This window comes from Sarcophilus harrisii, chromosome 4 (genome assembly GCF_902635505.1).
Source record: "Sarcophilus harrisii chromosome 4, mSarHar1.11, whole genome shotgun sequence".
NCBI classification, from domain to species: domain Eukaryota; kingdom Metazoa; phylum Chordata; class Mammalia; order Dasyuromorphia; family Dasyuridae; genus Sarcophilus; species Sarcophilus harrisii.
In genome coordinates, this window is record NC_045429.1 from 150,587,474 (window position 1) to 150,614,027 (window position 26,554).

At 34.6% G+C, this 26,554-nt stretch overlaps 1 protein-coding gene across 5 annotated transcripts in view; it reads right to left on the bottom strand.

Annotated features, from left to right (window-relative positions):
* AIG1 (androgen induced 1) overlaps window positions 1-26,554 on the bottom strand; it is a 328,968-nt gene that overhangs the window by 224,221 nt on the left and 78,193 nt on the right. For 4 of the 5 annotated variants that reach the window (XR_004233594.1, XM_031964185.1, XM_031964183.1 and 1 more), the window contains one exon: window positions 21,075-21,230. Coding sequence is in view for 3 of the 5 variants with exons in the window: in XM_031964185.1 (XP_031820045.1) it covers window positions 21,075-21,230 (156 nt within the window). In the remaining 2 variants the exon portion in view is untranslated. Of the gene's footprint in view, window positions 1-21,074; window positions 21,231-26,554 lie in introns of those variants that run through there. The other variant, XR_004233595.1, reaches the window with a different exon arrangement.

The window sequence follows — 26,554 nt, forward strand, 5'->3', positions numbered from 1 at the left end:
AGTTGGTAATGATCTTTTCCCTCAATGTGCTCATTACACATTGTTTTCAAGTATAAGCTGTCTATTATATATGTCTGTGATAAACTATCACAACATCACTTTCATTAGATTACAGATTTAGGACTGAAAGAATCCTTAAAGATGATTTAGCTGAATTTTGCCATTTTAGAGATCAGAAAACTGAGCCCCAGAAAGGTAAAGATAATAAAGTGCAAAACAAAGATATAAACCCAGATCCTCTGATTTCAAATCCAATACATATTCTACAGTAACATGTTGCCTCCAGGCATTTTCTCATCTAAACTTTACATTTATCAGAGTTTCTAGTTCTTTATGAACACAGTGGACAATAAGTGTTCATTGATTTGAATTTAATTTTTCCAGATTAGCAATTTGTACCTGGATTTAGTCTGAACATGTCAAGATAGCCAGCAGCATTTCTAATTGTAATTCAACAACCAGATTTTTTTTGAAGGGATGATAAAAAGATGTGTGCTAAGTAAAATGGATGGAATTGTGTGATATCCATCTTTTTAGCTAAAACTGCTTCTACTTTTTAGCTAAAACCATTAAACTTCTTTTAAAGGTTGAGTTGAGTTCTAGGTACCAGAGGTAGAAAATAATAACTGTAAGCTGTAGAGCATCTAGACAAGGATGGCTATTATAGGTAAGGAGATTGATATACCATATAAAGATCAATTGAAAGGACCAGAGTTGTCAAGCCCATTAAAGAGGAGACAAAATGGCTGTGTTTACAAGAATATGAAGAATAATCATGAAGACTATTTTATTTTGTCCCAGATAACAAAACCAGATGAGTGGATGCTTTTGAGAGGCGAATTGAGAAGTGTCAGAAATTCATGTTGTATGAAAGTGCAATGGCATTCTTCTTTGATGGCTGCTAAAATCCTAATTCTCAAATTCTGTGATTCTTCCCCAGCAATGGATAGATCTAAAGAAAAGCCAACACCTTCAGATTTGAGGGCAGCATCTCCCCATCCCAGTTTCTTTTTGTTCAATTGAGGAAAAAAATCAATTATTCTTAAGAACACTAAGAGTTCATGTGGAATGGGGAAGAGAGCAGATATGGAGAAAGATATATGATGGTATTCATCTGAAATTTTCTAAGAACCATGGTACCAAAAGAAAATGTAATTCAACCTACTAACATTTTCCCAATAGTTAATCCTCCCTCTTCTTTCTCATTGATAGCAATGATAATACTTCATGTGGATAGAAAGTTCATAGTCATAAAACACTTTACCTAAATTATCTCATTTGATCATCACAAAACTGTGAGATAGAGAATACAAGTTATAGCTTCAAATGAAAATTTTTTTCACCTAGAACAAAGCTTTTTTAGGGAGGGATACACTGTATATGCAATTAGAGGATATGGTGAATATAGCACTGGGCCTGGAGTCAGAAAGACCCAAGTTCAAATCCAGTCTCAATCACTTACTAGCTGTGTGACCTTAGGCAAGTCAATTAACCTTTGTCTTAGTTTGTCCCATTGAAATATGAGGATATGAGGATAATAATAGCACCTACATCCCAAGGTCATTATGAAGATTATGGGATAATATTTGTAAAACATTTTGCACAGCAAGTTAACAGGTACTTAACAAATCTTTCTTTTCTTTTTATTCTTTTCCTTTTTCCCTTCCCTCCTTGTTCCTCTCTTCCTTTCTGCTCCCCTTTTATCCTCTTTCCCTCCTTTTTTCTTTCTCCTTTTTAAAAATTTATTCTTTCCCCACTTCTTTATCTCTCTCCCTCCCTTCTCTTTCTTTCTTTCTTTCTTTCTTTCTTTTCTCTTTCCTTCCCTCCCTCCCTCCCTTTCTCCCTCCTTTCCTTCCTTCCTTCCTTCCTTCCTTCCTTCCTTCCTTCCTTCCTTCCTTCCTTCCTTCCTTCCTTCCTTCCCTCCTTCCTGTGCAACTTTATAAAGGACAGTCCAATTGTGGTTATAGAAGAACTGGGGGAGAGAGGGAGAAAGAAAGAGTTGATTGTTCTTCATACTTGAAAAAGACCAAGATGTCATCATAATGTTGAGGTCAAAGTACCATATGTCAAACTGTAGCTGATCAGACAGTTTGAAAAGTTCTATCTCAGGTCAAGCACAAATAATCCATATGAACATTTGGCATGGAGATGTATGTAATTTTGTGAATCCAATTTTTTTTGAGCTACTGCAACTCTGCTTTGCTAATGGAGTACAGCACTTTCTTTGATGCAGACACACCATGCCGAACAGTCTAATTCCAGTGTCTCCCATGCTTTACAATCAATAATAAAGTTACAATAAATACTAAAATTCTTCAGAAAGCTCTTGAGAGTGTTCTTGTATCACTTTTTCTGGCCTCCATATGAGCACTCACCTTGTGTAGCTCCTCTAAAAAAGTTCTTTTAGGTAAATGTACTTTTGGCATTTGAATGTGACCATCCTGTCAAAGTTGTGCCCTTTGCAATAGAGTTGGAATGCTTAGCAGCTGAGTTTAAGAAAGAACTTCAGTCTCTAGCACCTTATATTGCCAAGTAATCTTCGGAATCTTCCTAAGACAATTCAGATAGAAACAATTCAGTTTTCTAACAAAGCCCTTGTAGAATGTCATAAGCATACAACAATGAAGTCAGCACAATTCCTCTGCAGAACTTCAGTTTGGTAGGCAGCCTAATACCTCTTCTTTCCCACACTTTTCTTCAGTCTCCCAAATACTAAGCTATCTCTGGTAATATATGTGTCAAACTTCATCTTCTATATGAATATCATTGGAGAGAATACTGCCAAGGTAGGTAAACTTATCCATGGGATTCAACATTTCTGCATTTGCTAAACCAACGGTTCCACAAAAGTGAATGGGACAGTGCTGGCTACTAGAGAACCTTTGTATCCATGATCTTAACTCTCAGGCCAAAATGAGTACTAGTGGCAGAATCAATCCATACTCTATTGTATCTCAGCCTTATAGGCCACCTTAAATGCACAAGCATCTGTGAACAAAAAATTATACACCAATTATCTCTTCTCTTTAGTTTTCACCTGTAGCCTTTTCAAGTTAAATGATTTATCATCAGTTCAGGACTGATCTTGATGCTGCTTTCATCCTCACTAAAGCCATCTAACAACATTGCAGAAAACATCATGCTAAAAGGCAAGGGAGCAAAAAAAAATGCTTTATTCCATTAGTGACTGGAAAAATGCTAGAGCTTTTTTCATTATAGAATCCATGCAAATATGCCATCATGAAATTGGCATACAATACTTATAAACTTCTCTGAGCAATCAAATTTCACCATGATCTTTCACAAACCTTTGCAAGTAACAATATCAAAGGCATTGGTCAGATTGATGAATGTTGTGGACCTCTACCTTGTAGAACTCTGCTGAAATCAGTACCAGGTTTTTTGCCACCCAAGAGAAGCCCGATGGCTTTCAAAACCTATTTTTTAGTTGGAAGTTCCATTAGAAAGGGATTGACTTCAATCTGAGGTAAATGTCAATGACTTCAGCATTAGCAGATGATGGTCTGTTGAGAACACTATGGAAGTGTTCAGTCCAGGATCATGTTCTTATTACTAATCATTGTGGCTCTATCAGTGTTGAATAGTTGAAGTGTACCATGGGTATTTGGGGGACTTCATGGCACTAAGGATATGACTATCAGAAAAAAAAAAGAATCTCACCTGCCTTCTTACTGAGCTAAGAATCCTGTATATCTGTGAGCTTTGCTTGTACTTTACTTTTGATGGAGTAAGTAAAGTCTTCTTGGAAATGGGTGAAGTATCCTGGTGGTAAACCCTATTGAGTTCTCATGTTCCATTAGAGTTTCTGAATTTCACCATCATTTTAATCAAACCAATCCTGATGTTTGCAAGTATTCTGGCCTGGATAAGTAAATTTAATGCTGTACACCAAATCTCTGAAAATTGCCTTCTCTTTTTTGCTTCACTATTGCCAACAATGTGTTGGTTCAGCTTTCCCTCCAAGTTAGCAAGAAAGTGTTCACATATACAGAAGTACTCAAACCTGTTAATCTTGAGTCTTCTGACAGCCAACTTCTCTTAGGATCACCACTTTTTTTGAATGGATGTTTAGCTTGGAGAGAATAAGTCTATGATCAGTTCAGTATTCTACACTAGACATCAGTTTTATCACTCTCACAGCCTATCTCTTCACTTTATAATGATATAGTCTATTAAATACTAATATTTTCTGTGAGGGTACGTTCACAAAGTTTTATTGTATTTAGGTAAATGGAAGATAATGTTGGTGAGGAAGTCATAAGACGCACTAATCTTCAGTAATAATTGACCATTGATGATACAAATGCTGATTCCATTCCTCTCAAGAACTGCCTGCCATATCTGATAGTCTGTGCCAAAAAAATCTCCCAGAATCACAGAAGCTTGTCCTTTTGAGCACATTAGGGATGAAGTTCTCTAAGCCTTCATAAAATTTTTCTTTGACTTCCCAAGCATTCATCATGATAGGAACATATACATACAGATGATGGTGGCTTGGTACTTTCCTACAAGTGGTAATCCCATTGCCATGAACCTGTCATTCATTACTTTTGTGAGGTAGAAAAGCTTATTGGCTAGATTAGATTTGATTACAACACATATGCCAACTTCATAGCACTCCTCATCACCATTCCAGAAAAACATGTATCCAGCTTTGACTTCAGTAAGCTGGCCTTCTTTTGATAGCCTTATCTCACTCACGGATGCTATGGGGATAGGATGTCTGCTAAGTTTTCTTACAAAAAAAAAGAGAAAGGGAGGGAGGAGGAGAGTGAGAGAGAGAAGGAGAGAGAGAGAAAGAGAGAGCAAGAGAAAGAGGGAGACGAGAAAAGAAGAGAGAGAGAGGGAGGGAGGGAGGGAGGGAGAAAGAGACAGAGAAACAAAGAAAAGGAGAGAGGGAGAGAGGGGGGAGGGAGAAGGAGAACAAGAGAAAGAGAGATAAAGAGAAAGCAAGAGAAAGAGAGAGAGATGAGAGAAGAAGAGAGAGAGAGAGAGAGGGAGGGAGGGAGAGAGACAGAGACAGAAAAGGAGAGCAGGAGAGTGGGGGGAGGGAGAAGGAGAGGGATAGAGACAGAGCGATAAAGAGAGACCAAGATAAAAAGAGGAAGAGAAAGAGACAGGGAGAAGACGAGAGAGAGGGAAGGAGGGAGAGAAAGACAGAGAGAGAGAGACAGAGAAAGGGGGAGAAGGAGAGAGGGAGGGAGGGAGAGGGAAAGAGACAGAGAGAGAGGGAGAGGGAGAGAAAGAAAGCGGGAGAAGGAGAGGGGGGGAGGGAGAGAAAGAGAAAGACAGTGACAGAGAGACAAAAAGTGAGAGAGGGAAAGAGGGGGGAGGGAGAGGGAGAAAGAGAGACAGAGAGAGAGAAGAAGAAAGAGATGGAGGGAATGAGGGAGACAGAGACAAGAAGAGGGAGAAGAGGAGAATGAGAGAGACAGACACAGAGACAGAGAGGAGGAAGGAGAGGAAAAGGAAGGAAAGAAGAAGGAAAGGAAAAAGGGGGAGAAGGGAAGGATAAAGAGAGGAGAGGGGAGGGGAGAAGAATATTATCATTAATAATTAATTAATTATCATTAATAAGTTCTGAATTTTGACCCTTCAAGGACCTGGGGAAAGAAAGATACGGTATAGGAGTCAAAGTCATAGGAGCCTAGGGGCAGTGGCTCTACATAAGGAGGTGAAGATCATTTAGCAAGATGTGGGGCTAACAGTCCCTGCAGAAAAGAAATAAAAGGAAGCTTCCCCTGTCAGTTTCCCAAGGCAACAGCCTGTCTGTCTTGTGACAATTATGGTGCTGGTAACTGCAGTAGATACCTCACAATGTAGACAAAGAAAAGGCTCAGAGAAATTAGAAGATTTGCCCAACACACATAGAAATGATAGGACTTGTATAGGCCAACTTCTCTCATCTCAAAGCTCAGGGCTTTCTTTGCATTGCACTCCTTGCTACAATACATTCAATTCCAAGCTTTGATTTACATTAAGTTTCATGCTTACAGATACAGAAATAAGAGTATGTTGCTGCCCATGTCTTCGTGAGATCTATAACCCCTTGAATCCTCACAACTGACTCCTGGCAGAGGTTATATTAATTCCAATATTTCAAGAGTTCATGGGGCCCTCCATCCTTTAAATCCTCTATATATCATTGGACTATAGTCTCGAATTTCAGTGGCCAAAACACCTACCTCATTAGCTATTTCTTTATATCTATTTATTTATTTACTTGCTTACTTACTCATGAGGTATTTATTAGCCTAATTTCTCTAAATGGGCCTCTCAGAACATAATTAGACAGTCCTTGGTTACATAAGGCATACATATATGGGCTTGGTCCATCACCACATCCATGCATGACGTCTTTCTGGCTTGGCAAGATTTGCCATGGCTTTCAGGCTGCTGGCACAGCCCTGGAAAAGACAAGGCCATCTCTACCCCATTATAAGACATTGGAGTCAAAATTTACTAAAGGACTAGATCTTTTTTTAAGTCAGCTTTCCTTACTGCCAAGAGACTTTTTGAAAGACTTTTTCTCCTTCAGAACTGTGGTTGGAAGAGTAACTTGTATACTATACTATATATATTCTTTGAGTAGAAAATGGCTGTCAAATAAGATTTCTTACAGAAAACCTCTAGGGGCTAATCCCAAGGGCCCCAAATCTTAGGGTGAGAGACGGGACAACAGACTATTTTGTCTGATTAAATGATTTGCCTGGAAAGTTTTCCTTCGATAAAAGAGAATAAATTGACCACAAACTAGTTTCATAAATTTTTTCATTGGGTGGCTTTGCTCTGTTTATGATGACACTGCTGACTCCACCTAATGGATAGGTCTCAGTTTCTTGGCAAAAACAAACAAAAAAACCCCACCGTTTTACATTATGTAAAACAATAGTTTTTGACTTTACATCATACCTTCCTAAAAGCACAGAGATCATAAACTGAGGTAGTATTTCCCAATCTGTGGCCAAAAAACTCAGGGTACTCTCTATAGAATGAAAAAAGTTCAATGAGAAAATGTCAATGTTAGGAAAATTTTCTTTTGTAAAATATTAAATATGAAATTATACAGATATCAAAAATACTTATTATGGTGGTAATTTTCCAGTATGAAAATGAATTTAATTCTATGTTCTATGTTCTATGTTCCAACATTTTCCATTCTCTTTATCTCAAAGATATTTCATGCTCTCAAACTCTGGACCAAAATTCACACCATATCTATCAATATATTTCAGACCCCCAAAGGTTTTATGGTTAAATGAGTTTGGGAAATACTGAACTCAATACCCAACCATGTGTTGGGTAAGTTTAGTAATTACTTGACAAATCCTCCATATGATAAAACTTTGCTTTCACATATCAAGATCATATTTATCATATTAATGTATGATGGTTCAATTCTGTACTCAATTAATGAAATAAAGAGAAAGGGTAGGGGATAAGAATGAGATTATTTTTTTTTTTTTACACAAAGCTAAGCTTGCTAAAATTTGGAATCAGCAAGAAATACTGAAGATTTGAACCAACTCATCAGGTCTTCAGGTGTGAAGAAAATTTCTCAGCAAAGGAATGAGCAAGAAGTTTTGAACCCTAGGATTTTAGCTGGAAAAAAACCCTCAAAACCTGATAGCTATGGATTCAGAGGGAAGAAAGGATAAATCATTCATTTATGGTTGTAGGCTTTGCTTAAAACTCCATATTTATTTTATATATATATATATATATATATTTTATATTTTATAGGTTCCTAAATGAAAGTCTTAAGTCAGCTCACACTTTATTTGAACAGCTGGATATGTACAATATGTAATATGTTAGTGAAATAAAGTAAAATTAGGATTGATTTGTCAGAGGCTCCCAAGAATATTTCTCTTGCCCTTGGGTTATTATTATTCAGTTTTTGGTGTAGGGATAAAAGAAGACAATCAGAAAGCATAAGAAATCTGTATTTTGTGAACTACAAATGATCTTTAATTTGTTAAACTTTATCTTATCATCTCTGGAACTGACAAGTAATTTGGAACTATATCTACTTTATGAAAGTCACTAAGTGGGCATAGCCTTTGACCAAGTGATTCCTCTGCTAAGCTTATTCATCAAAAATACCAAATAAAGAAGAAAAGGACTCATTTGTACATTTTATTTGTACATTCAGAGCACTTCTTTTTTCAGTGGAAAAGAACTGGAAACTAAGGGGATATGGATGGGGAACAGATGAACAAATTATGGTGTGTAAACATAATTGAATGTTTATTGCACTGTAAGAAATGAAGAGAGATGATTTTTCATGAACCTGAGAAGATTTATATGAGCAGAACAAATTAAATAGAACCAGAACAACTTAAACAACATAAACTACATTAAGAAAAATAATTTTGAAACAGACTTAGGAATTCTGATCGATGACCATTTGTGATTCCTGGGAACCACTGACCAAAGATATTACTCACCTTCTGACAGGGAGATAATGAACTCAAGATGCAGAATGAGGTACAATTTTTTTGTTTTCAAAACACCATTCTCCAGGATAGTGTCATTTTTGGACATGACTATATGGGCTGACTGCATATTTGATACAAGAGTTTTTCTTTCAGTTTTTTTTAGAGCGAAGTATATCAGGGGAGAAAGAAGGTTATTGATAGTTACCAATTTTTTTTTAAAAAGAAAGAAAAGAAGGTCATTGAAGTACATGAAGTACACAGAACAGAAAGAAGATCAGTAGGAAACAGACAAGCAGGACCACTTTGAAAACAATATGTAGAATTTATTATGTACTTGAAAGTAGAGGCCAACTACATATACTGTGTATGGGCAATTTCTTTTTCAGTTCTGCTTTATGTATAAATTCTCATCATAACTGTGGTAAAATTTGAACTTAGATCTGCCTGACTCCAAATTCAGAGCACAGTATAATAACCTCACAGCCTCCTGGGGAGATGTGACTTAACAACTTTTGCATGTACTGAAGACCTACCTCCTCTGCAATTATACTATGGTTTATAGTAATGGTTTTATTAATGGAAATGACATGAAAAAAATGCATTACCATCTGCTTTACCACTGCATCCAGGGCTTTTCTATCTAGTTTGCAGGAGACTTTTCCTATATGTGTTGATTTCCTCTATTTGAATGTGAGATTTTGAGAACAAAGACTCAACTATTCTTCTACTTGCAGCCCTAGAGATTACCACAATGTTAATATAAACATTATATTAATAGAATAAAAACATTTTCATTCATTCCAATTTCTATGAAACCTAACTTTTCTAATACATGAAAAATGTGCCCACATCTACAAACCATATTAAGGGCCAATGCATTTGCACAATTTAGATATAAAGTAAAGGAACTTTTTATAGTAAAAAGAAAATATTTTGGAAGGTTTTTTGAAAATTTGTTTTTCCTAGACACAGGGGAGACAATGAGTCAGGAGAGCTAGGTTATGTCAGATCTCTTCTCATCTCCTTAAGCCAAATTTGTGACTTGATTTTTGCATTTGATATGCTTGGAAGAAAACAAAGATGATGAATGAGAGTATTTTGTATATTGCCCAGTACTGACTACCTGCTGTGGAATAAGCAAATGACAAGCATGGTCAATGTTCAGATGCAACTACAAGTTAAGAAACTATATGTGAGTAGAGAACCTAGTAGTAAGATTTCTGGAGGATAGTGGGGAGGAGAAATATGTTAAGTTTGGATTCTGGCCAACTAAGATGGCAAGCTTTTATCCACATTTAAATCAGGTAGTGGGTACAATGCATATCTTCCAACATGCCAACAAACCAGAATATTTCACTCTCACATACAGACACAAAGAAAGACATTGTTTCTTTTTCAGTCTGGAAAAGGACAATTGGCAATGGAGATAAAGAAGAATGGATGGGAAGGAAAAGAGAAAAAGACAAGAGTAGGTAGAAAAGACTCTTCTGTAAAATCAGTTATTTTAGGGCCAATCTGTTTTGCTTTGTTTTATTTTTTAAAGACTAAACACCAGCACTAGTTTCTTTGTTGGTCCTCAACACTGGGATTCATATATGTTTGGCATTTTAGAGGAGGGCTTTTCTCTATATTTCATAATATATATAAAACTATTTGTGTAAGTGGCATTAATCTTCTCTGTTTTTATATTTCCTGACGAATCCCAAAGAATACAAATGAACTCTGTGTATGTGTTAGCATCTCCAGTATTTACTCCATTGTTAGTATTGGACAAATATTTGTTGAATGAACTACAAATGTTCTTGGTTGGTATAGGTCACAGGGAAAGAACATTTATATTGTTCTTTGAAGAGACTGTTATCACCTTTTTGCCTAGAGCAGGGGTTTTAACCTGGTAGGTGGTACAGTGGATAGAATGCTGGGCCTAGACCCCTGGTCAGGGAGACTCATCTTACTGAGTTCAAATCTGATCTCTCACATACACACTAGCTAAGTGACCCTGGACTAGTCACTTAATCCTGTTTCCCTCAGTTACCTCATTTGTAAAATGAGCTGGAGAAGGAAATGGAAAAAGGATCCCAATATCTTTGCCAAGAAAACCCCAAATGGGGTCACAAAGAGTTGGACACAATTGAAATAACTGAGCAGTGAGCAAGACAGATTTCAAGGAGTCCTTTAACAAGGATGGAAAAAAAATACATATTTATTTCAATCTAATTCTTCTATATAATTCCTTTACAAATTTAAAAAACATTATTCTGGGGAGTCCATAAACTTAACCAGATTGTCAAAGGAGTTCATGACACACAAAAAAAAGATAAAATATTCCTGGTCTAGAGAATGTAAACTCAGGGAAATGACATTCATAGTTGGTTTAATAGGCATAGTTATTATTCATGCATCCCTTGCAATGCTCAGAGGCCTGTCAAATGTGTATCCTTGAGAATATGGTGAGAAAGCTTGAGTTGAAGGACTGAATCAATTATCTCTTTCTAAAGCTTAACTTAAGAATTCACAAATTAACATTATGTCACTGAGCTGGTCAAATAAAAATTCTGGGAAATAAATGCTTTTTCATATAGTTGGCCTCGCTATTTCTTGAGAGAGAAATACAAATTGGTATCAACAAAGCTTTAGTAGACAAATAGCAAAATCATTTTTATGTTGAGAACTAAAAAGTCAATCTAAGATGAAGGTTCTATATCTATTTTTTACACAATCTCTCAGTCTTTGTTTCTTCTAATTTTTTTTTTTCTTTTTGCTTTTTGGATTGTATGGATGTTAGTTTCTGGCTTTTGCTAAATATGGAAAGACATCATATTTAATAATTTATAATAACAATCCAATGATTCTATAAGCACTTTTTCATAGTCCTTTGAAGTAGTGAAATTTAAAATGATTCCACTCATTTATAGCCCAGATATACTAAGTCAGGATTATTTCCTATACTTAAGAAATCAGTTTAGAAGGCAATGAAAATGATCTAATAGGCTTCCAGTTGAAAAAGAGGAAAAAAAGGAGCTGCCTTACAGGTGAGAATGTGACTGTGAAATCAAGACAGGAACAAAAGATGTTGAATATATATCTTGAGTCCATCACAAGTTTTCAATGGTGAAAAAAAACTCATGTGGTTCTTTTTTTTTCCTTTACAAACAGGAGGGAAAAGCATCTGCTTCCTCTTCTGATCATAACTACTATTAAATTCCATCTTTTTTCTTTATATTTACAGACTATTTATTCACAGATTTAAAATATGCATTAATTAGTTTGTCTGTTTTCCATTTGAAATCAAATTATTATTATATTTACTCATTTAAATACAGCAATGAAAATCTGTAGATTTTTTCTAATTAGAAGGCTAGATTTGAATTTTATTTTCACATTCTATAGATTTTAAATATCAAATTCTAAATCAGGGGCTCTGAATCTGGTGGCAGGGAGTGACCCATGGAGAGATTTTGGGAGACCATTGAACTTGAGCAAGAAAAAAAAATTACATCTTTATTTTCATTGACTTCTAAATGAAACTTCAAATATCTTCAGATTATTGTTTCTAAATAATCTGATTAGAAATAATATTCTGAAAATGAGTCTATAAACATCACTAGATTTCTCTAAACCCATGTATATGCCAAAATTTGCTCTTAGGATTATTTCAAACTAGATAATGTGTCAAAGTTTTGAAGTTGAAAGCAGCCATTTACTTTAAGCCATATTCGAAAAAAGGAATCCCCACTATTATGACATCTCCTGTAGAAATCCAATTTCTTACTGAAGACCTCAAGAAGTATGCACTATCTCCTGAGCAGCTCATTCCAATTTTATACAGCTCTAATTGTTGAGAAGTTTTTCTAGATGTCATACCTAAATTTGACTCTTTGCAACATCTACCCATTCTTTACTCTTACTTTGGTCCAACTAGAATAAACCCAATCCCTCCAAACATGACAACTCTTCAAATATTTGAACTTAAGAGAGATCATGTCTTCCCTGATCATCTATTCTACCTATTCTTTTATATTTAAAAAAAAAAAAACATTTAAACAACATCCTGAATTCTTCCAACCAATCCTTCCTTACATGACATGAACTTGAGGTACTTCATTATTTTAGCTGCTCTCTTCAAGACATTCTCCAACTTGTCAATGTTCATAAATTGTAGTACCTAGAACTGAACACAACAATCCCAATTTAGTATGACTAGAGTCACTATTGCTTCCTTATTCCTGGAAGCTATGCCTCTCTTAATTCAATTCACAATCACATAAATCTGGGGGGCTCCCATATCAGAGATGATTCTCACTAAGCTGGTAGCATCGTCTATTCACCCTTTCCCCTCCCCAATATTTTTTCAGATAAACTGCTTATTAACCCATATTGAATTTGTTAAGCTGATTTTTTTTTTAACGCTTTAAAGATTTTACATTTATCCAGCCTGGATTTCATTTTATTAGTCTGTCCAATATGTTAGCCCACTGAAATCTTTTTGCATACTAACTCAGTCATCCAGTATGTTAACTATTCTATCTATGCCTTTATCCAAGTCTTGATAAAAATATTTTATCAGTAGCTAAAGGATCAAACCTCAAACCCCTAGGCACTTCACTGAATTTCATCTAATATTACATTGATCTTTGAATCCAACGATTCAACCAGTTCTAAAACTATCTGGTTATATTATTGATGAGTCCATTTCTCTCCATTTTTCCTATAAGAATAGTATAAAATACTTTATCTAATGCTCTATTAAAAACTGGTTAACTACTTATAGTATTGCCTCTTCCTAGTTTAGTAAACCTGAAAGAAAAAAAATAAATAAATTTAATCTGCCATGAGCTATTCCTAATAAAGTTAAACTTGCTCTTTGGAATCACTACTTCCTTTTGCCATCTCTATAATAATAACAATAAAACATAATTAGCATTTATATGGAAATTTATAAATTTTGCCTAATTTTATTCTCACAACAACCCTAGAAAGGAGGAGCTATTAATATCCCCATTTTATAGAGAAGGAAATTAAAGCAGTCAGTTGTTAAGTAACTTGCCCAGGTTCAAGAAACTACTATTCTCTTCATTTTACAGACTGAGGAAATACAGCCAAGAAGCTAAATTACGTAATACAGGGAGCAAGTAGCAAAGCCAGGATTTGAACTGAGGTTGACTCCAAAGTGAATGATCTTCATACAAACAAAATCTACCTGTGGCATTTTTTTAAATAAAGCAATTGAGGTTAAGTGACTCATCCAGAGTCACACAAGTAGCAAATGTTAAGTGTCTAAGGATGAATTTGAACTCAGGATCTCCTGACTCCAGGACTGGAGCTCTATTTACTGCACCATCTAGCTGCTTGTAAAATTTTTGTAAATGCTTATTGTTTACATAATGTGGTTTTTTTTTTAATATCCTTGGATAACATTTCTATATAGCATTAAATAAAACAGATACATTAACCCATATGAAGTTTAAAAAAAAAGAATTTTAATGAATTCTTCCCTTGACTAGTACATAAATGTCTGAGAGATTTTATGAAAATTCAATTTTCATAATTGTTTTTAATGGTATTTTATTTTTCCAAAATGATGCTGTTATAGGCCAGAACTGTGAACTTGAAACAAGAATTTTTACAAGGTGCTTAATTCAATGGAATTGATGAGACAATGGTTATCTAGTTTAGCATGGTGATTAATAGTTCTTAAGTTCAGTATGAATGATTTAATCTTATAACAAATAATGGTTTCCTAGTGATATAATGATTGGTTTATACTTGAATTCAAACCCAGATAGAAATGTATATAAGACTCAGGGCAAATAACTTAATCTCTGCCTATTTCAATGAGTCCTGGAGTATTATTCTTTTCTTGTCAAATTCTTTGAAACCAAGAGTGACTCATGGTCCAAATGAGTCGAAGTAGTATGCCCTCACTATTCAGAGCTATGCTCTCCATGATGAGATAGAGGCATTCAGATTTGTGTTTATGAACAGTGCATATGTTTCTGTGTTAATGTGTACATGTATTCTTAGTTCTTCATATTTGAAAGGTTCTTTAGGTCAAAAGAAGACATGCTATTTCTATGAGAGGAGTATAATCACTTTTATCTTGCTATCACCAATTATGAGTGTATTTTGGTTTTTTTGCATGTGTTTTGGGAATGCCTATGTCTATAGCTTTAATAACTATAAAAATATCACCTGGCAACATAATTACCAGTAAACTCATAGAATACAAAGAAATGTCAGGTTTGCTCTAGCTTCTAACAAAGTTCAATGCTTCTAGGCATGTAACATCACAGTAATATTTTTAAATACGTTTAAAAAAGGTAACAGGGTCCAGAAACAAATATCAAATGCCAAAGTACACATTCCAGGGGTTATCCCTGAAAAATAAGTTCAAAGACATTGTAGTCATAGTGGTTTCTTGTTGTCAGCACCACTAATCAAGACCAGCTTTTCATGTAGAAGCAACAACACAAATCAAAATGATAAATATTATGTCCATTCAAGCAATAAACATGTATCTTCAAAGTTAAGGTGAAAACACAACTCCATTTATCTGTAATTTGAATATTTTTTTAAATGTCCTTAGGATAAAGAGTTCTGTGAAGTAGCTTCCAGGTCAACTAGTCAAATAATCATAATTAGTGATTCCTGTCTACATAAAGAGATTACTGTAAACTCACAATTAACCTCATTACTTCCAGAAGCTTTAGTGTAGATAATGCAAATCCTGGATTATCTAGCCAGGGCTTTCCTGAAGGAGAGGGGTAGGGGAAATCCTGAGAAGCAAAAACTAAAGATTGTTGTCTCTAGAAAAAAAGTCTAAGAAAAAAGGAATAAATTCATGTATTTAACCCTACCCATATAATAAAGTAAATAATTATTCCTAGGAATGTTTGAATAGGAAAAAACAAAAACAAACCAAAAATCAAAACTTGAGACAGAGGAAAAAAAGTAGAAGGCACCAGAGGAAGACTGGGAGACATCATTGGAAGCCTGTATATATTCCTTTATATGAATGATACTTCAATTAGAATTATTAGAATTAGAAGATTTGGTTTATTAACACTAATAGATGGATAAAAAGTGTCTAGAATTTTTTCCATGAGGATATGGACTCTTGACCTAAGGAAAGATTTCAAGGAATCTACAAATTCAGAGGAGAAAATAAATAAATAAATAAATAAATCTTAACTTTGACTAACTTCTACCTAGAGAAAACAGGTATTTATTAAGTGCTTACTATATGTTAATCCTTTTTTCTAGAAGGCAACTTAGAGGCCTTCTAATCTAACCCCTCATTTTATATATAACTTACCCAATGTTCCATAACCAGTAAGGGACAAAGCCAGTATCAAGCTCAGATTTTTAGATTCCAAATCCTAAACTCTTTCCATACCATAAAAAAAAAAAAAAAAAAAATATATATATATATATATATATATATATATATATATATATACACATATATACATATATGTATGTGTATACATATATGTATGTGTGTGTGTATAAACATGCGTGCATACATATATTGAAATAAAAATGCATGTTCTAATTAGCAGCAGTACAGCCCTAAACTCCATTCAAATGAAATTTTCACCATTTTGTGATTATCCTTTATTTTGACAGGGGTTGTAATTTGCATCAGAAAAAAGTACTAAAAGGTCATTATGGTTTTGCTATCGTCCTGAAAATATATGGTTTTATACTATAAAAGCCATTATAAAATGGCTTTCATTTACTATAGGCTAAAATTTTAGTAAATAAAAATACTAAAACGTTTTCAGTTTAGTCATTTTTCAGAGTGTCTGACCCTTTGTGATGTCATTTGGGGTTTTCTTGACAAAAATACTGGAGGGGTTTGTCATTTCCTTTTCCACTTCATTTTACAGATAAGGAATTGAGGCAAACAGGATTTAATGATCTGTCCAACATCATACTTAAGCATCATAAGTAACCATCTGAGGCAAGATTTGAATTTATGAAAATAGGTTTTCCTAATTCCAAGGCTCTATCCATGTGCCACCTCTCTGCCCTGAAACATCTTAATGTAAACTGAAATTATGCTTTAAGGTTTGCAAAGTTTGCAAAGTACTTCACAAATATTATCTCATTTTATCTTCACAACAATTCTATAACTAAATACTAATATCTCTCCATTTTATAGATGAAGAAACTGAAGCAGATAGAAGTTAAGTGACTTGCCCAGTTTCCCACAGGGAGAATATGTCTGAGGCCATACCTGAACGTAGGGCTTCCTGATTCTAGCTCTAGCTCTCTATTTACTGCACCACCTAGTTGCCTCAATATCCTGGACTCATATACATAGACATTTACACAAACACCCACATACATACAATATTCAAAGAAAAAAAAGAAGTTCACTGACCTCCATTCTTAGTTGCCAGATGCCAAGTTAAGTTACTTACTCTCACAAAGTCATTGTGTGTTCGAAGAGGGAATTCCTCTGGCTTCACTAACAGTTCTCTACCCACTAGACCACAATGCCACTGGTTTAGGCATATATTTATACAGATTAAATAGTCTTTGATGGATTTGCCTGGCAACCTTACCCAACATTTATGACATTTTTTTCTATATGAAAATAATTTTGAGTTTTAAATAATTCACAAATGAATGTTTGAGAGAAAACTCATTTGCACATTGGAAAATGAATGCCTATTCTTAAACTGTATTTATGAGTATGTAATATGGAAAGGCAACATACATTTAAACACACATTTTGAAGTTAGAACAGGAATCTTGGCTCAATTTCACATGTAATTACCTTGACTTTCTCAACTTAACCTTCATATTTTACCCCTCCTTCAAAAGCAAGATTGCTCAATCAGGTACTTAAACCACTTACCATTTTATATTTGTGCCATTTATATATATTCCATAATTAGTTTTCAAAGAAGTTGATTGACCTAAGCCAAATCTTACATCCACCAATATGCATCAAAACATACTTTCAGCTTTAGTTCTGCATTCATTTCATCTAGAAACCAAATAGTGTCTTATAAAATTTTCAAATGGGTAAGTCGTATGTGATTTCATCAAGGTGTAAAGTTCACAGAAACTCTAGTAATAAAAAGAATGAAAACTTTTATGTCATTCAGTTCAACCATCCGATTTCTATCAAAGCTCAAGTCAAATATTAATTCTTCCATCAGGTTGTTTCTGATCTACTTCTCCTCCTTCCCTACAGCTCCCTCCTCCTTCAGTGAGCTTTGCATATACTTAATGTTGTTCCCTCTTATAGAATGAGAGCTGTTTGAGGACAAGGATTGTTTCACTTTTGTTTTCTGAATCCACAGGGCTTGCACAGGAAAGAACAGTGCAGAAAGTAAATGTGCTCAATAACTGATTGAGCAAATGTTTATTATGTGCTCACTATGTACAAGGCACTATACTTAAGAGCTGGGGATATAAAGATAAAAGTGAAACAATATTATCTGTCCTCAAGATGCTAACGTCCCACTCATTATTCTTTCTGCATGAGTTCACAGGCAAGTTAAAACTAACTTTAAATCAACCAAGCTTACTGACTCAATGGTGACACACAAAAAGTAAAAACAAGAGGGAAAAAGCAAGATTTCAATTCAATCCACTCATTTTATTGTTTAGTTTGTTTTGTAAAAACATTCAAAGGAATTGATATTAACTTGTTTGTAACTTTCTCACATTAATACATACTTTCAAACTAGCTTATATTTTGTAACTCTTAATTTATTTTAGTGGAGTATCTTATAAGAAAAAATGTTTTATTCACTTTTAAAATAAAACGAGTTTGTAAATTTATTGAACATTTAATTTTTAAAATAAATTGTATTGATGCCTTCTAGTTTGTATATTTGCTTTAACTTCTCATCCAAAATAACTTCTTTAAAACTGGAAGATAATGTATATTATACTATAGGAGATAAATTGATAGGATAGAGAGACAGTATCTGGACCTGTGATTTCATTGGTACAGGGAACTCCCTAGCTATAAGAACTCCTATTGTCTATAAATGGAAAAATCTTCTGTTGCAATTTATGGTCTTAGAGAGATGCCTCCTGAGAAGGTAAGTGACTTGCCACACAACCTATGCATGTTACACTATGTATCAGACAACGGACTTAAAACCAAGGCATCAGTTTTCCATAGTGCCTCTTCTGTAGCTGACAGACTGATAAACTATACAAATTAATCCTAATTTTTCCATTTGAAACTTCAAGCTTTGATTTATACTCCTGGGGTTCTCAATAGAGCTTTCCTCAGATGGCTATCCTAGCATCTGTAAGATTGACCATTACCAGAAAGTAGGGTCAGGGGGTTGCTACTTAATTAGTCCAAGCAGCATATGGACAATAGTGTGAAGTGGGATCAGTAGCATATGTACCTAACAAAGATTGACCTCAATTCTATTTGATCCTGGGCAATTCCTAGGTATTCTTAAAGCTGATAAGACTTACTTCCCATTTCTTTTTCCATCTTAATATATCTGTATATACAAATGATATGCAAGAGTTGGTTAGAATCCTTTGCCAATAGTTACACATATACGAGTCCCAGACAAAACAGTATAGTATAAAAAGTTTGAATTTAGCTTTTCCCACCCCCTGCCCCAACACACACACAACCTTCCTAACTCTTCTTGCTTCAAGTACCTACTTACTTATTTTCTCCATATACAAAAATGTGCTCAGGTAATGTCCTGATGTCATTTATACATTAGTATGATTTTAAACAATAGTTATACTTTAACTCAGAAGACCTAAGTTTGAGTTCTGGCTTTCTCATTTAGCTAGCTATATGCTCATGAGTCACAAGTCACCTAATCTTACCTTTGAGCAAAACAAGACCTGGCAGGCAATCAGGCAAAGATGTTGCCAACTACATTGCCAGATCCTTGATTTTCTGTCTCATACCTAACCATGACTAAACAGAGAGAGCACTGGACAACCAAAGGACAGCTGAAACAATTCATAATTATTTTTGGTGCCTATATTACAGCTTTATAATTAAAGACTGTGATCTTTGAAGTTGGGGGAGGTAGTGTTGCTAACTTTTTACTGTAAAATGTTACTTTTCTGGATTTCATTATATCAAAACAAAAAAATCCCTAAGAAAGAAGCTGAGGTAGGACATGGTAAATATAAAGAACTGAAATATATGAATTGACAGTACAACAAGCATTTTAAATAGCTTGTTTTTCTTATGACTTCCCACACTATGTTGCTTAACTTGGCAGGTGATTTCTCTGTGCCGAAAGTGAAGCCTGTTTCCATAGAATTAGTTTTAAATTTTTAAGTCCAAGGGAGCGAGTTTTAACTAATACCTAAGGCGTTTAACTCCATATATTCACCTTCTTAAAGCCATCCAGGCCACCAAAATAACAACAATAATAATAACTAACATTTGTACTAAGCCTTGGACTAAGTGCTTCACACTTATTACTTCATTTGATCCTCACAACATCCCTAGGAGATAGATGCTATACTATCCCCATTTTACAGAAGAGAAAAATAAAGCAAACTGAGGTTAAGTAACGTGCCCAGCATCATAAAAATAATGTCTTAGGCTGCATTTGAAGAGTGGATTGAGTTCAGGACCAACATTCTATCCACTAGCTGCCCTAAATATAGGGGACAAAGAGACAAAGGTTGAGAGAGTGAGGAGTGGAGATGTACTTGGACATTCTCACACCAACTTTCCCAGTTTCATCTGTCCTTGGCATTGTCCTCTAGATCTGGAAGCCAGGTCTAGTTCACAAGGTTCCGATATTCCCCATCTCACAGAGAATTAAATCCCTGGAGCATCTGGCTCATCAGCTTTCTGCCACAATGAAGAGAACAAATGGATGAGAAAGGCAGGAACCTCTCAAATGACAGCCAGAATGCCTACTAAACCCTCATTTTTCCTCCATTTAGAAAATCAATGCCAGTATCTGGAGGCATCTGCTAGTTTACAAACTGACAGATGGATACAAGAAGAGCCAAAGGATGGCTTTCAGGGATAGCCTTCTGGCTCTCTCAACATGTAGTCCTTGCAGACACAGGCAAAGGCCATGTGGACTCTTCTTTGACCCATGCAACGACATGCCTGTTAGGCTGAAGATAACACACTTTTATTCACATGATCACACAAATATAATCTGAGGTGTGCTTGAAACACTATCTCCATATGTAGGTCTAGCTAGGCTAAAATTTACAATATGTCCTGGTAAGCTGGAGAAAGCCATTTAAAGGGTGATGTGGTCTTTGTATTGATAATAGGGGCTTTTCATACTAATCAAGCTAATTAAATTAGGAAGGGAACCTAACTGAAAAGAGAGAGTTCAGCCCTGGTTGTTAAGTACTATCGCCTAAAATGATATTAACCAATGACATAGTTTGGTGAATAAAATAGCAGATGAGAAGTAAGTCTTAATAGCCTTAAGAATATCTAGGATTGCCCAGGATCAAAGAATCAAAACTTTAGAGTTTTAACTGATCATAAAATCTCTCATTATGAGACAATCATGGCTCTCTTTTGATCAAAAAATCTCAATATTTCTAAGAGGTCTGAAAATAAGATACAAATCACCTCCCAAGGTTAAATTAATTCCTAATCATCATACTTACTACACCAACAGGAAATGCCAAGACAGCCAATATCCAGTCCCGGAGAGAGATAAGCTTCTTTAACTGTCTTTCTTGTTCTTGGTTACTGCTCCCTCTGGTCAGGAGACTGGAAAGATCAGTCAGTACACAAATTCCAAAAAAGACAGCCTGGATAACCTACAAGAAAAGAACACCTCATGTCAACAATAATATGGCATCCAAAAAGAATGATGCAATAGGACAACAAATTATTATTATCAAAGATTGATCTTTTATATTCAATGAATTGATTAAAATAGCAAATGAAAAACTTTAATGAACAAAAAACCCTCTACTTAAATATTAATTCCTTCAGTGGAAAAGAATAGGCAAAGCAGATTTCCCACCTGATTTTTTCAGCCAAGGATAAGTTCAATTATAATAGGTCACCCTATGAGCTTTGAAATCTACCATCCCATTTGCCCTGGTAAACAAAGATACAAACTGCTGCAGTAGACACACTGAGGTTGAAACTAGATTCAACTTCATTTATCTTCCTTTCTTCCCTTCTTTTAAAAGTATTTTCAGACCACTACACACCTGTCAGATTGGCTAAGATGACAGGAAAAAATCATGATGATTGTTGGAGGGGATGTGGGAAAACTGGGACATTGATGCATTGTTGGTGGAGTTGTGAACGAATCCAACCATTTTGGAGAGTAGTTTGGAACTATGCTCAAAAAGTTATCAAACTGTGCATACCCTTTGATCCAGCAGTGTTACTACTGGGCTTATATCCCAAAGAGATTATAAAGAAGGGAAAGGGACCTGTATGTGCACGAATGTTTGTGGCAGCCCTTTTTGTAGTGCCTAGAAACTGGAAACTGAATGGATGTCCATCAATTGGAGAATGGCTGTGGTATATGAATATTATGGAATATTACTGTTCTGTAAGAAATGACCAACAGGATGATTTCAGAAAGGCCTGGAGAGACTTACACGAACTGATGCTGAGTGAAATGAGCAGGACCAGGAGATCATTATATACTTCAACAACAATACTTTATGATGACCAGTTCTGATGGACCTGGCCATCCTCAGCAACAAGATCAACCAAATCATTTCCAATGGAGCAGTAATGAACTGAACCAACTATGCCCAGAGAAAGAACTTTGGGAGATAACTAAAAACCATTACATTGAATTCCCAATCCCTATATTTATGCCCACCTGCATTTTTGATTTCCTTCACAAGCTAATTGTACAATATTTCAGAGTCTGATTCTTTTTATACAGCAAAATAATGTTTTGGTCATGTATACTTATTATGTATCTAATTTATATTTTAATGTATTTAACATCTACTGGTCATCCTGCCATCTAGGGGAGGGGGTGGGGGGTAAGAGGTGAAAAATTGGAACAAGAGGTTTGGCAATTGTTAACGCTGTAAAGTTATCCATGCATATAACCTGTAAATAAAAGGCTATTAAATTAAAAAAAAAAAAAGAGAGAGAATGACCCTGATTTATGAATAGATGACCCTTGAAAAGATTTTGTATGGTTGAGAGAGTTGTAATACATGTTGATAATTCTGTTATGTTAGCCTGATTACCTTTTTCAATAAAAATTAAAAGATTAAAAAGAAAAAGTATTTTCAGTTTTAATTCAACTTTTTTTTATTTTGACTTTAACAAAGACCAAATAAATTAAGCATTTCTATATACAATATGAAACAGAAGCATTGTACATGAAACTGCAGATACATAACAGGGATTATGCATAATTTTATTAATTCAACAAGTAACTTTCAAAGCTATCCTAATTATTTGCATTTCTTTCTGGATTTCTCACTTGAGGAACAGGGTTAAGGACAGAGAACTCCTCTCCCTAAAACTTAACTCCCTTCCCCCAAATATGAAAAATAAAAAAAAATCCTCGTAATAAATATGCATTTTCAATTCTTTCATTGGTCATGTCCACAAACATATATCTTGTTCTGCATCTTGAATTCATCACCTTTCTATCAAGAGATGGGTACCCAGTTTCATTACTGTTCTTCTGGAATTGTGATAATCACTATATTGTTATAGAGTTCTTATTTTTCAACATTATTTGCCTTTAAATTTTGTTATTATATAAATTTTCCTCCTGGTTCTGTTCACTTAATTCTACATAGTTTATACAATTCTTTCCAGGTTTCCCTAAAATCATCCCTTTCATTTCTTAGCAATCGATAATATTCTTATTCTTAAATTCATGTATTTTAAATTGTTCATACATTCCTCAATTTATGGGTACCTCTCCTTAGTTTCCAGTTTTTTTGCCACTGCAAAAAGGAAAATTTTTCTATATGGTTCCTTTTCCTCTTTCTTGGGACAGAAAATTAGATGTATAACTAAAAAGAGACATGGCAGTATAGAAAATCAAAAACAAAGTTAAAGAACTTACATTTTGCACATAAAAAGGATTAGTTAATTTACAGCTTTGTATCATTAAAAAAATTCATCTTAAAAATATGGGTTACAATTTTGAAAGTCTAAGAAGTAATAAAAAAAAAGATTTGAATGGAAAACAATAGAGAAATTGGAGTGAGTACAGACTTAACACATATTATCAGTATGCATAACCTGGTTCCATTCTGTAGCTAACAAATATCTAATAAGTGAAGAAAAACTACTGAAGATTATTCAAGGGATAAATAAAAACAGAGAAGAGAAAAATTTATGGTAAATGTAGGAAACAACAAGTGAAAGCTGGTTCCTTAAAAGTGGTACTGGGAGGCAGCTAGGTGGTGCAGTGGATAGAGCACCAGCCCTGAAGTCAGGATGCTCTGAGTTCAAATGTGACTTCAGACATTTAACACTTCCTGGCTGTGTGACCCTGGGCAAATCACTTGACCCCAATTGCCTGAGCAAAAAAGAAAAAAGAAAAAGAAAAAGAAAAGTGGTATTGGGAGATCTAGTGTTCAAAGAGGGAGAAGGAAAAAGCATTTATATAGCATCTACAATGTACAAGGCACTGTGCTATTTGACAATCACTATCTTATTTAATTCTCAAAAAAAAAAAAAAACTCTATTGGCAGGTGCTATTACAAACCTCATTTTACAGTTCAAGAAACTGATGCAGACAGAGGTTAAGTGTCTGAGATGACATCTGAGCTCAAGTATTCCTAACAAGAATCTATCTCATCTAGTTGTCTCAAGTGCCTCATCTAGTTGTCTCAAATATAGAGAAAGAGAAATCAGCAAAATACTGAAAATTATCTATTCAGGAGAATTTTTGTATTGACAATATGCAGATTAAATAACCTTGTAGGCCTTTCCAGATTCTCAGCTTTCATGAGGCAAAATCCTATCCAAAGTATGCTGCCTTAGGTAACCTCCACACTATTTTATGAAAATACTCCAAGTCATAGCCTCCCTATTAATCATAAACTGAACTGCTTATATCAGCTATGGTTTGTTTGGATTTGGGCTTGCTTTTTTTTTTTTTTGACAACCTCATGCAGAAACAAATTCACTAACACTATAATGCAATGATTTGCCATATTTAAGAAATCCCTAAAGGAGCTAAAAGCACAGAGGACTCTATGAGTTGAAGTAAACCTATTGTAATAGAGCCCAGCAAATGCAATAGAAGCTACAAAAAATATAAAAAAGGGAGGAAAATACATTCCCTTGGCTTGAAGTCATACCTTTTTCTGAGCCAGAGCTTGATACAGGAGAATTTTCCTGGCTCCTTCTACTTGGAAATAAATCACTGATGATAAACTTGTATAAGATACAATTCTCTTTTGCCCCCAAATAGAATGGAAAATCCTTTAAAAACAAATCTTGGGTAGAGGCTGGGAAAAGAAAGGGTTGGGGAGTAGGGAAAGAAAGGTCATTTCTTAGTAAATAACATAAGTTTTTATATAGGTGTCCCACAGAATAACATAAGAAAGGGCATAAAAGGACTTCAAGGTTACCTAGATCCACTTTTTTAATTTCAGTATAAGTACAAACCCTATATTATTCAGATTACATAATCTATTATTGAAAATCCCTAATAAAAGAGATTTTGTAAACCCTCTGAGTCAAATACTACAACTTAACTCAACTGATCATTTCTGACACTTTAAAAAACTTCCTCTATAGCAGATTGATTTTAAAGGTCCTTTATGCCTTCTTCAATGATCAAAGATTGGAGTAATAGAACTTAAGCTTACCATCTTTTGGGTTGGCTTCAACTAATTCAGGTGCCCGAGGTGAGACAATTGAAGAGATGGCAACATTCACTTTTTCATAACTAATACCTTTACTAATCATGAGAATGGTTTCACATATCTAAAGGAAGGATTTTTCTAGACCACTGCTTTCTAAAACTAGTGGGATGATTCCAAGATATTTCTAAGTAAATCCCAAGCATAATGATAACAAGTACAGTACTTCAATTAATAGATGATACTCATAATAAAAGACAGTCTTCATGGAAGTGGCCTCCATGCCCTTTTATTTCCTGTCTCTTCCTTTCTATCTCACTTTTAAAGCTTTGGGGTGGTATCAGAAAAGAAACTAAATCTGATAAAATTCAAAAGTAGTTTGGGGTTTGTAGAATCTACAAGAAAAATGAGGATTTTTTTAAAAAGAGAGACACTGTGTTGAACATGCTGTATAATAAGAATATTTGGGTGGTGGTCACAAGTAGAAAAAGTGTGAGGATCCCTTATCCAGAGGCATTCTTTCCAAGGTAACGTTTACTAAGAAGTTAAAGCATTGCCAGTTTCCTTTTTGTTTATCCTTTGAAATTTGTTTAATAAAAGCCACTGAGTCATAGACCACAAACAAAAGCAATAAGGATAGAATACACAGAAGGAATTCCTAGGATATGAATTTATTTCTCTGAATGCAGAGGAAGTGAGTGGCAAGTAGGCAGTCCAGGAAAAAATCTACTTACGTCATTCTCAAAATAATTTTTAAATTTTTAATTTAAAATTTTTAAAAGTATAAAACAAAAAATATAGGATTATATAAATATATAGAATTATATAAACTAAAGATTAATGAAAATAAAGATATATCATATCCAAATTCAGAGATATCCTGAAACCCTTCTACAAATCTCAGGTTAAGAACACCTAGTCTAAATCAACTAGGGTATATTAGTCTTCACAGATTATGCTTTTCTAGACTTATAAATTAATATAAAAGAAAATCTTGGCTTCCTCAAGCACAGATACTGTATATTCTATTTGAGGCTATATCAGGGAAAGTTTTCCAAGTTTTATATTTATTTTTAGGGGGGAGGGGAGAAGACTTATCTCGTTTGCCTATCACTTTCACTTCCAAATGCACCCTCTACCCTTCCTACCCTCATAACAAAGATGAAAAAACAGAAAAGCAATTAAACAAAACTAATAAATACATATCAATTGTGTCTGGTTCTATCAATCAATCAACAAGTATTTGGAACATCTAAGTGACACAAAGGATAGAATATGGGGTCTAGAACCAGAAAGAGCTGAATTCAAATCCAGCTTCAGAC